The following is a 12117-nucleotide window of genomic DNA, read 5'->3' on the forward strand; positions in this document are numbered from 1 at the left end:
ACAAAACTTTGTCACTGTTGTTTTCTTATATCTTCATTCTGCTTCCCTTATATGTTTTCTGTAGAATGTGAAATTGTATGGTTCTATAAATAAGTTAAAAGAAGTGAATATTATGAAAAGTAAAACATATGTAAACACTTCTAAGTATTCAATTTTACTTTTTTCTGCTGAATATCATTTCCTAATTAGAATGTTTTGGACAGTCTTGTCAGGTGAATGATTTTTTGTTTCATTTGTTATCTACACCATTAGATGCTTTTGTGTGCATGCTTTTCTTTTTTGAGAGATATGCAGAGAAATGAGAGCTGACCTCAGTCAGATTATCTTTCCATGTTTCATAGGCTGATTCTTCAGAGAAGCTGAGGCAATATGGGCTTTCCCACTTATATAGCCATCCTGTCCTGATTACCAGAACTAGATCCTGTCCATTGGTAGCACCACCACAGCCACCACCAGTTCCTCGTTGGAAGCTTTTCCGTCAGAAAAAGGAAACTGTTGTGACATCTGAACCTCAAGGTTTGTCTACTCAAACCTCCAAAACAAATTTGTAATTATATTTTAATTATTATAAACATTTTCAGAGCCATACTCAGCATCTTTTAGCTTAATCTCAATAGAACTTCCTTAGGGATTACTCTTTCTCTTTTTTTCTTTGTTTCCTTTTTTTTTTTCCTATTTTGCATTACTTCCCCTTAGCCCTATTATTTCTTAAATGCTTTGAGAGTGTCTTAATTTATCTCTAAAAAAGCACTCTACTGGAGAAAGCGAAGAGGGAGTGTTATCAAAGCAACACAGAAGCTCTCTGATGCTGAGCCATGGAAGCTTCTGAACACCTTTTAAACCTTTAAAGTGTGTGACTAGTCCTGGTGCAACAGCTCATAGTTCTAGGGGTAAACTTGTTCTAGGGCTTGTCTGTATTGCATAATGGAATTAAATGCATGATATGAAATAGCTTGAATATGAAAGTGTTGCAGGAATGCTAGCAAAATACACTGGGATCAGAAACAGGAAATTTGTAAAGGTAGAATGTGATGCTGTAGCTGCTCTGAGCTACCTTGGATAACCTTACATATAGGTTAAGCACACTTTTAATACCTTGCAGGCTAAGGATCAGAGTGTTAAGCACTTATTTTTTCAAGATATGTCACCTAAAGCCACTTGTGGTTGTTTTCTTCCATTCAAGTGTATGCCGTGATACTTGGAAAATATAATTATTTAGGAGTGATGAATCCCCTATGGAAATCATTTGTCAAAATTGTAGTATTAAATATTTCTCATTAATATGTATTTAACAAGTTGTTTTTTTCCAGAGCCTGTGGTAAAGAAACCTGAAGAACATGTTGAAATTGCTAGCCTATTTTTGAATTACAAATTGAATCTTATCACAATACCCACAGACATGTGAGTATTCAATGTAGTTTCTGCTTTAACATTCTATTGTTAGTCCATTTCACTGTGAAAATGCAAACGCTTATGTTTACTTGTGTCACTCTACTACTTTATTGATGTTATGTATTTGTCAATCAGTACATTTAAGATCAATATCAGCAATATACCAGATAAACCTCTCTACTAGACACTTACAAAATGTTAATGAACACCTACAAACTTCTGAAGACCTTTCTGTAACTAATCCCAGGAATTTCTAACCATGTGCACAGAGATATACAGATGCAGTTATACCCATCCTGGCATTTTGGGTTACACACACACCTTCTCCTTTGGGAGTGCAGGTTCTTCTGTTTGCACACACCTCCTATTACAGATGCAAGTTGGGATGCTCTAAGCTTTATATGCTGCTCCCTACAACCTGTTCATCTGCATGCTGGTGAGAAAGCCCCTGCGAAGTAGGCATGCACACACCTGAGGGATGGGTCCCTACTTGTCACACCCTGTGTGCACAGTCGCTTCAGTGGGTGGACACTTCTCAGGGCATCTAATATCAAAGGGCAGGGAGCTCTGCAAAGCAAAAACACTTGGCCAGCTTCTCTACTTGGTGGGCCCAAAGAGGCAGAATATTTAAGAGTTCACTAGAAATACTCTTTGATATCATTCAAATTTTTCTTCAACTACTGGTCTTTTTCAATTCTTGCGCATAATAAGGATGTCATCGACAGGCCAGTGAGTACTTTCATGGGCATCACATATCTGGCATGGAACAATTAATGTTAGTGTTTATGAATAGAACAGGCTGTTTTCTGTTGGTTATAGTTGTTACAGGAAGCCTGAGAGTGTATGTGAAGCAGCTCATGTTCAAAACACAACTTTATATAAATGCCTTGTGTTAAAGAATGTTTGGAAGTCCTATAAACCCTTAAAAACTGGGGTCTTTAACCAGGGTGTCATAGAGAAGTTTCAGAAGTTGATGTATACACCACTTCTAATAATTATTCTATATTCAGCATAATACTTGCTCACTGACAAGAAAAGAAGGCTTAACGCTAAGTGTATCAGAGCCCTATTTTTTTCTGTGGCATAATACATTACTGTCAGGCTTCAGTTTATGATATGAACATTTGGTAGGCAACTGTGAGAATTAGTAATCTCCATTCTTTTATTCTGACTGAACTTCTGACAGAGGAAGCATTGAATGTATCACATACCAAGTAAGCACCAAAAGGTTATGTTATTTTGGAAGATATTCATTTTCTGAACCCTGACTCCAACAACAGTTTGCAAATTGTTGAAGGTGTGTTTATGTTTTTAAGATGTGTACATCTTTTATTAAGTGCAGTTCTAAGTAAACTGAATAAATTACATACTTGACAGGTTCTCCATTTTGATCATCATGATTGGATGGGTTGATTATAAACCAGTTAGTTTTGGTGTGTTGTTTTTTTTTTTTTTTTAGTAGCTGTCTTTGTCCATGAAAGAAATGACCTTAGAATATTCTGGGAATATAACTGTTTGGTTGAAACAGTTGCATTTTAGTGATTAAAAATACATTAAGTTACTTATTGTTTGTTTCCAAGTAGTAGGAGTAGAAATATATAAAAATGCTCTAAGCAATATCCATTAATAGGTTATTAAAAGAATGAGAGAATAAAAATTAGCCTGTTGCAGTATTTGCTTGTTAACATATTTTACATTGTTTTTTCATATTTAATAGATTGCTTCATAGTCAATTTATCCCATTTTGTCAAGGACAGTTTACTTAATGTGCTAAGTTTCCGTAACAATCAAGTAATTTAATCTCTTGTGATTTAATTAATAGGTAGTATCCAAAAATATATAACAAATATTAGCATTTCCTTGAAGTAATAGAGCTGCTAAAATAAGACGAGGGACTTAGATACACAATTGGGACTGAAACTGTTTTTAATCTCTTGCTTTTATCCTAATAAAATCTTTTTAAACATTCAAAGAGAAGATAATTGTGACTGTGTTGCTGCTAAAGATCTTGATATTTCATTATCTCAGTCCTTAAGAAGGGGGTTAGATAACACATGCTTAGATTTTTCTCTGTTCTTTATTGCTGCAATAACACAATTAGGTATTTATGTCTAACTGGCAAGTGTGTGATACTGTTTTCATCTTGTTCTCCCAGTTCACTTAACAAGCAAAGAGTTACTTATATTTCAATCAGTTTTTACTTCTGCTTCCACTGAAGTCAGTGACAAAGCTTTCTCTTACTACAAGCAGAACAGGCCTGACACAGGTTTCTTTGGTTATTGTGTGTTTTATCTGTCTGGTAGCTATGGAGACCCATTTTTAGGGAAAAGACAAAAAACTGCTCTGACAAAAACCACTTTTCTTTGCCCTGCCTCTATTTAAGTAGTGCACATTATGAGTGTTTTTCTTGTCTAGGGGCCATAGAAATTTATTCACTTCTGGTTTTATCATCTAGTTGTCCTCAGTAGACTTGGAATTTCTATTTTTGAGAGTCAGTTAAGAGGGCAAAGGTTCATATCTTTTGAGCATAGATTTGTGTGTAGTGCCAAGCCAGTAATGATAAGGAATATATGTGTATATGGATCTTGTGCTGCCCTATTAAGATGTCAAAATAAAGGAGGCACAAATTATTTTGAGAAAATTCTGTTAAGAATAGTAGTTATGAAGATTGTAATTTGGAAGTAAATGTACAGATTAAAGTGTTTGAAATTTCTTTGTTATTTAGCCACTTTCCACGGTCTACCATCAAAAAAGGATTTCATTCTGTATCTTGTCTCCCTTCTGTTACTGAAAGTGATGAAAATGTAAGTGACACTAATGTGGATATGGATCAAAATGGAATACACTCAAATGAAGAAGATTATTCTCAGGTAACAATTTTCCTGATTTTTTTTTTTTAACTTGGTATTCCAAAGGCTAGTGAAAGGCAAAATAGAAAATACTTAATACATAAATATAGGTTTTACTTAATACGTAAATATAGGTTTTAAAAGAGTTTTCAGTAAGCTTCCCACTGGCCCCCCCAGTATTTAAATAATTTTCCTGCTCTTTGCACTTTATAGTTAGATTGATGTGTACCAGGTAGGAAATATTTCCTAATGCTTTTCATTTAATATTTTTATGATTATGATTATGATTATGATTATTATTATTATTCTTAATTCTTCCTCAGATTTTAAAAGTGCTATTGCTAACACTATGATTTTTTTTTCTCTCTTTAAAATCAATTTGATGGGAGGGTCTTAAGAAGATAATCAGGGATCTTTATAAATAAATGTTTACTTCATGTTACGATTAGTGTATTTCATCTACAGTGAAGGATGTACCAAGGCATGTGGCTACTTGAAAATGTAAATTTTATAAACTTGTGCCTTAAAAATGGTATCCTCATTTTGTTCTTAATTGAAAGAGTTAGAAAAAGAGTTAAGGCTTCATTGCTGAGTTTGCCTGCTCTTAAATTTCAGCAGCTTTGCCTTCAAAGGTAATCCTCAGCCATGAGTTAAATGCTCGAGCTTCTTGAGAAGAATATTTTATATAGGGAAATAATTTGCAACATAGAGAAATAAAGACTTAAATATTCGAACAAACAAACAGAACTCCACTGAAGTTATTTTATTTACTCAACACCTACAAAAGAACCCAACTTGGCAGTGCCAATACCTCTCCAGTTTCATCCTTATTGCAGCAGACACTGCTCATAAGAGCATCTGATTCTCACTTTAAGAAAACTGAGGCATAAAGCAGCCTAGGCAATATGCAAATGCTTTCGATGAAGTTACACTCAAAATCTGGATCCAACTCAATAAACCACTTAGATTTTGTGAAAGATGTAGTCTCCACTTGTAAATGTTTACTACGGTTCGCCTCTCTACATTTATTTTCTATTCCAAGTAAAGAATGAGTACTTCTGTATCTGTTACATTCAATATGAATATAATATAGAAAATAATTTAAAAGAACCTATAAAATGTATTCACAGATAGTGCTGCATAAAGGAAAAACAGCAACAAAGTCCTTATCCATACTATTCTGTAGCAAGTATGACCCAATTATTTTAAAATTTCTACTGTTCTTTTCTGGGACAAACTGATAAATATACTTGAAGATAACATTTGTGGCATTTGGCTGATGTATACTGATTGCCTGTGGGTTACAAAAGCTGTTCGAAGACATAATGTTAAGGATAGTATTAGGTATCTTCATGAACAAAGAAGGCATAATTTAGTTTGGTAAATTTTGAAATAAAGGGAAAATAATTTTCTGTGTAATTTATATGTTTCCTCTTTTGAGTATACTGTAATACTATTTTTATATTGCAGATCTGAAAAGCAATTGTTATGAACCGTTCTATATTTATCGTATGTATAGAAAAACTATGTGTGTGGCTATAGTTATTGGGTATTTATTAGTTTAAAATAAGGTAATTCTGTAGTGAAGGAAAATTCTTTGCAATAGAATATATATTTAGCTATTCTGTATTTTGTGTATATTTATAAGATATAGTTTAATTAGCACTTCATGACCTTTCAAAGTCTCTTTAATATTGCAACTTCAGAAAATCGTTACAAAATCAGCAAGGTTAAAAGGAGATATAAGCAGCATCTTACAATATATAATAATTATTGGTTGCATGACTTCTGTCTCTCTAGCTGTACAAATATAGATTTAGTTAATTACAAGTTAATAGATGTTTATGTGCTGGAAGCATAGAAGTAGTTTGGAACATCACTTTGATTTTCTCTGCTAGTCCGAGAGTGTAAAAACCACGTGTTTGTAGAAAGCTGGTCTGTCACAGTCAAGGAGAGGCAAGGGCAAGTATGAAAACATATGAGAGAGAGACACTGATAAGAACAGAATGACTGGAAGAAAACATTAGTCTGAAGGCAACCTGATTCAGCCATGAAGTATAAGAAGTCATTGACAGCTAATTAACTTATACTTGAACGTTACTTTTGCCTCAATTCATTTCTCTGCTATGGCTATTAATAGCTGTAGTATGTAAGTAGGACTGCATTTGTATGGATTGAAAGAGAAAATAATGTTTTTAACCTGCAGAACAATCTTCTTCATTTTATGTATTAAATCTTTTAATCAACAAAATTATGTGGATACTTCTGGGAGATTAATTATGGGAGAGCTGTCTTTCCATAGTTTTAAAACTTGGAACAACATCGTACATCTATGTGTATTTTCTTTTTTATAATCAGTTAGTGACTATGACTAAGAAAAATTCGAACAAACAAACAAAACAAAAACAAGCAGTAAAAGAGAAACTTTGCTATCCCAAACTCTCTAGGTTATGGCTAATTTGTAGAATTTTGTATTGTAGTATATTTAGCGTGAATAACATTGTCTCCATTTTAACCTGTGTGATTTCTATTCAGGAGATCTCTACTTTAAAACCTTCAATACAGATTCAGTAAGTCTTTGGGATGCAGCAGTGTTATGCTTCAAGCTGACTGAAATTCAGTCAGCTGCTGTGCCAAGTCCTCAGCAAGTTTAAACTGGCATTTCTCAATTCACTACAGTGTAAACTGTATGAAGATACATCACTGAATATCTGATTCACTGTTCCTGAGGTCTGTTGTCACAGAAACAGTGATTAGTGATGAATGAAAGATAAAATTTTAGGAGCTGGATGTACCTTCTTTGAAGAATATCAAGTTGAAAGATAGCATTATCCCTTGTGTCTGCCAAGTACTCATGCCAAATAACAGAATTGCTTTATTATTGATTTTTTCAAATTTTTTAAATCCTGAATTTCCCATTCCCTCTGATTTTACAGTTCTGAAAGCTTTGCTGATTTGCACTAGGAAAAAAAAAAAGAATATCTATTTTTGGCAGTTAAATGGATCTTGATACACGCTGTTCTTAAGAAAATACAGTTTGTGAATTTTTAATTTAAAAACTCCATGAAATAGGGCCCAGTTCTTTCATGAAGAGGCTCGCTTTTGTTCTTCTTCAATAGGAAGGTAAATTTATACGGGTAAGATGCATTGAAATGCATATGAAAGCAGATTTTTGGCTTATTGCATTTGGCTGGGAAAAATTATTTGTGGAATAATGGCTTACTGAACCAGAAAGCTTTCAGAATTTGATTTTTCCTTTCATTTTTAGCCCTTATCCACTTTTGTGGTCAGGAAAAAGGCAAAAAAAAAAAACATCATATGTAAGCTGCACAGTGTCTTGCAGTTTTCTGGAACAGTAATTTTGACAAACTCTTTTGGGAAAAAGATTACCCTGGATGTTTCCTTGTATCTCTGTCATTTAAATCCTACTTGAATGTTCTTCATTGTGATGAATTCTTTGATACTTAACTCCAATTCCGTTGAGAATAAAGCTCTTTGCCTTTTGTTTGAAGAAATGTTGAACAAAGCAAGGAAAATCTAATCCAAGTATGTTTACCATCAGAATTGCAATAGTTATTAGCTTGACCTGCTCTTTGTGGCTTTTTAGTGTCAAGCACCCCGGCAATGGTACTTTCTAGAGCAGAAGGGTTAAAATTGTCACTCTCAGTGACATAGTCACAATATGCTTGTTCTTTAATTTTCATTTTTACCTCATTTCTCTTACTTGACTGCCATCCCTTTATATATGCAAGCTCAGTCTTACCACCTGCTTCACAACCTATATCAGTGTACTTAGTTTGCATGCTCTGTTGTGTGCTTTTTTCATATTCCTCATAAATGTTCCAGTTTGTTGTGTGATAACAAGCTTTTTCTTCTCATTCTAGTCCTTATTATGACATATTTCATAAGTCCAGTGAATTAATATTGAGTCAACGGGAAGGCTAGGTAGAAAAAACGAAAACATATTTTTGTTACAGATTTTATAGTTTTGAAATTTCTTCAATCTGTACAAATTGAAAATTTCCTGCTTATTTTTTCAGAAAAAAAAAAAAGTATACATGAGCTATGAGGCACATGGATTAGAAGTGTGACTCGAGTCTCCATTGAGACATTTGTTGTGTAGAGAATCTTTGATAGGCCTGCCAGTATCTACTTGCTTATACAGAATGGGCCAGCTCAAACATTAGAGACTGAATAAAACAGAAGACGAGTTGGTAATCCAGTATTTTTAAGCCATTCCAATACCTCAGTCTGTGCACAACTTTGAAGCTGTTTGTTCTTTTGTGCCACTGCCTTTTTTCAAAAGCCACCTCTGTTACCTTCTCCCACATCACAGCTACAACTAGAACTGAAGTAACTCTCAGGTCAACATCAAACCTAGAAATAAAATACAGGGGCGGATCTTAAGAAATAATTTGGTTGTCTTTGTCATTTTGGAGGTAGACTTAAAATGGATTTTTAATCTTAAAAATTATGTATTTGAAGGTTTATTCCTTCACCTGCAATTATACCCAGAGAGTTTAGTTTTGGAAGAAGACTGGTGTTTTTTACAGAAAAACTGGCATGAAAATTTTTGCCAGACATAATTTCTACAACAGAAAAGGACACTGGTTTTATAAAAATATCAGATAGGTTTTAAAACATATTATGTTGTGGATTTAAATAAAACAATGATATAGCTAATGTTAGGAGGCTGAACAATACAAATGGATCCTTGAAAGTAACAAGATAGCTATAAATTTATGAATTACCATTATTTAACAATTATGTGTTAACAATTAAAAATATAATAGGAGATAAATTAGATTTTTTAGTTAATCAGCAAATTTTCCTCACATTTTGCATTCGGATTTCCCACTCATTGCAGGAAGAACAAGAAGTATGAATCTGTGTGCATCCTTCCTTGTTTCACAGTTCGATCCAAGTCTTTTTAAAATTTCTTTCATTATCAGATACTGTGGCAGCGGAGCCGACCTTTCAGACAATGTGTGTTCACTAAGGAGGAAAAATGCCTTTAGTTTCTCTTTCTGTGCCGATATCTTAGTTGCTGTAGCTGAGACAATAGCATAACACGAGAATTTTGTTGACACTCCCAATTCCCTCAGAATCAGTGAGGTTTAGGTAGATGGACGCATCCCATACCACTAGGGAAGCAGGCAACTTTCAGCTATGTTGTGTCTGTGCTCCAAAAACTGAGTAAATGAGCCTACAGGAGACTCTACACAGCTGTGGTTAGATTGCTTTCACAGCTCAAACAGGCTTACATAACATTACTAAGCATCCAGATTTTCCAGGGTATGTTTCTCCTCCTATACTGGAAATACTATTGAAGTAGTTTTTGAGGATTTTCTGTATCTCTCAAGGTCTTCCTGCTGCCAGCTCATAATGCCAACACAGTAGCTGTATAATAAGCTGCCACGTGTTCATACTAGAGGCATGGATCACGTGTACTGTCCACGAACAGTAAGTCTGGCAGAAAGTGCTGGAGTTGTGGTGCACGCATTGCAGCCTCTAAGGCTTGTATAGTATGTCTGATACTTTATATACATTGGACATGCCCAGTATTTCTGATGAGAAACTTGATAAATTGTACAGTTGGCATGTACCTCTTTGATGAATCCAGTGACTCCTATGAGAAATTTGGCGATATTGGAATCTTCCAAGTTGTAGACTCCCATGCAGAAATATGACAGCTCAGTGCATGCGTACTTCTGAAGTCACAGTTTAAATGAGAGAGATGGTCCAGGTTTACTAGAGATTTTTCAGAGCCAAATATTAAATCATGAATGTCAATGTCACATGACAAATGATACCCTTTTGTTTTGCACAGATATATGTACAGAAGTCTGGAAATAGGAACAGTACTTCAATACATGGGCAATTGCAGAATCCTGTTGTGTCCTTTTCAGCTCATTTGCTCTAGAAAAGCAGTAAATTAAACAAAAAAAAAAAAGGCAAATTGTTCAACCGTTAACAATTTCAGCAATGTATGTATTTCTCTCTTAATTGTTGTTTATCTTAGATCTGTCCCCAGCTTTGATTCATGAACATTTTTCAAAAATCCCACAATAGATTTGGAATAGAATTTAGGATTTGTGCCATGCAAAAATTGGACTTTGAAATTCTCTCAATAAACAATACTGCAGTTAAGTAAAATATATTAAATTATTTGGTACTTCCTACTTTGGGACAGAGGCTCTTAAATCTGTACTTTTTTTTTCCTCTCAACACTTTCTTTTAGTTATTTCAGAAAAGATCAGACACCTAAAATTTGGAAACAGGTGAGATTCCTGGGCCTCTTTGGGGCCTGTGGAAGTGCTGTAAAATGCTGCAGGAAGACTTTTACTGCAGCTAGCAATTAAAGCAGAAAGCCATAAGGCTTTTCTTTGAGGAAACATTCATAGATCCCTTCATATTGTGTATGCAAGGTGGTCTGTAATAGGTTTGAAGCAGAGCTGGAGTTATACACAATGACCTTGTGCAATCTTTAGGTACTGCTGTGACCTGCCACACAGTCTGACTTACTCAGACTCTCTAAATTATGTCAGTTTGCCCCTCAAAAAATGTTTCTAGATTGTATTGAGAAAGCGTAAAAGCAGCTCCAATTCAGTACAGCTCCTACAACTCCTCTTTGAGACACAAGACAGAAAATCACTTTGTGTGTCCAGATGCTGGCCAGCTCTAATGCTATCAGTTTCAGCATTAGTGCCTTTGACACATGTAAAGCTGGGTATATGTGAGGAGATTGAGTGGGAGGAAGGATGAGAAATTTTGTTAAAGGGAGACCTGGGATGAAAAGAAGCTTGCAAAATTGTTTGCAGTAGCATTTTTAGGCTTTAATAGTTATCTTTGCAAAGGCCGAACTAGTCCAGTTAACCCATTAACGGTACCACGTTCAAATAGGAAATAAGCTGGGAACTGTCAAAACTCTTTCTCCTGCTTTCCCTCCCTCAGAAGAAAAAAAAGAAAAAGAAAGTGGAAGCGAGCCTTGCGCAGAGTATGTCATATTGCAGTTAAGAGGGCAGTCAGAAGGAAGGATGACTGGGCACACATTTTTAACAGTATCAAAGATATTAATCTCTCAAAGAATAGAACCCTGTCTTTGCAAATTTAATGAGTAGATTTTCTGAAAGGCTGGCTAACTAAATTTCAACTTTAAACACAAGTGGATATTGCATTCATGCTAGTTCAACAGCGTTAGCTTGGAAATGGGATTGACCAGGATAAGTTGTTTGCCAAAAACATTAGAAAAGAGCAGGCTACTTTTTGTTTATGCAGCTGATAGAAAACAAAAGATGGTGTAGCAATCAGGTACTCTGTTGCCAATGACAGTTGTACACAGTCACACAGCAAGAAATGTTTGTTAGAAAAGGAGCCCTCCATATATTTTCCAAGAATGGAAACAGAGTGGAAAAGAGTTGGTTCTAGAATAAGACTAATCAGTTCTTAGAATAGAACTTTATTTTATTGTCAAATACAAGCAATATCAAATAAAATTTTGTTAATAGCAGAGGAGTAGGCAGGTGGAACAGCTTTTTTTCCCAGAATCCAGATCACATGTACTTCTCTGGAAAAACATCAGTCTTTCTATTGGTAACGTATATGTAGGTATTATGCTGATTTTTTTTTTTTCTTTTAAACATACTACAGTGATGACTTACTAGTTTGTTTCTGCATCTCGGGAAGAACTGTCCCAAACCCAGATATTTTCTTTAGCAAAATAATATAAGATTATAATTACTATTGTTGGTTTTTGTTTTTCATCATATAGGAGACCACCCTCTTTCAGCAGCAAAATGCAGAGAGACCTAGTAAAGGTAAATGTGTTTGAAGTTTATATGCAGGCTTCTGCCATTCGCATGTTGTTTGGCCTCAG

General features: G+C 34.7%; 1 protein-coding gene across 2 annotated transcripts in view; it reads left to right on the forward strand.

The window, feature by feature from the left end:
- The window catches only part of ADGB (androglobin), a 105997-nt gene that overhangs the window by 39229 nt on the left and 54651 nt on the right, over positions 1 to 12117 (forward strand). For both annotated transcript variants that reach the window (XM_065834735.2, XM_071806389.1), the window contains exons 11-14: positions 342 to 516; positions 1311 to 1401; positions 4118 to 4262; positions 12013 to 12058. In XM_065834735.2, the coding sequence (XP_065690807.2) occupies positions 342 to 516; positions 1311 to 1401; positions 4118 to 4262; positions 12013 to 12058 (457 nt within the window). The remainder of the gene's footprint in view (positions 1 to 341; positions 517 to 1310; positions 1402 to 4117; positions 4263 to 12012; positions 12059 to 12117) is intronic.

Source organism: Patagioenas fasciata, chromosome 3, assembly GCF_037038585.1.
Source record: "Patagioenas fasciata isolate bPatFas1 chromosome 3, bPatFas1.hap1, whole genome shotgun sequence".
In the NCBI taxonomy this organism is placed as follows: domain Eukaryota; kingdom Metazoa; phylum Chordata; class Aves; order Columbiformes; family Columbidae; genus Patagioenas; species Patagioenas fasciata.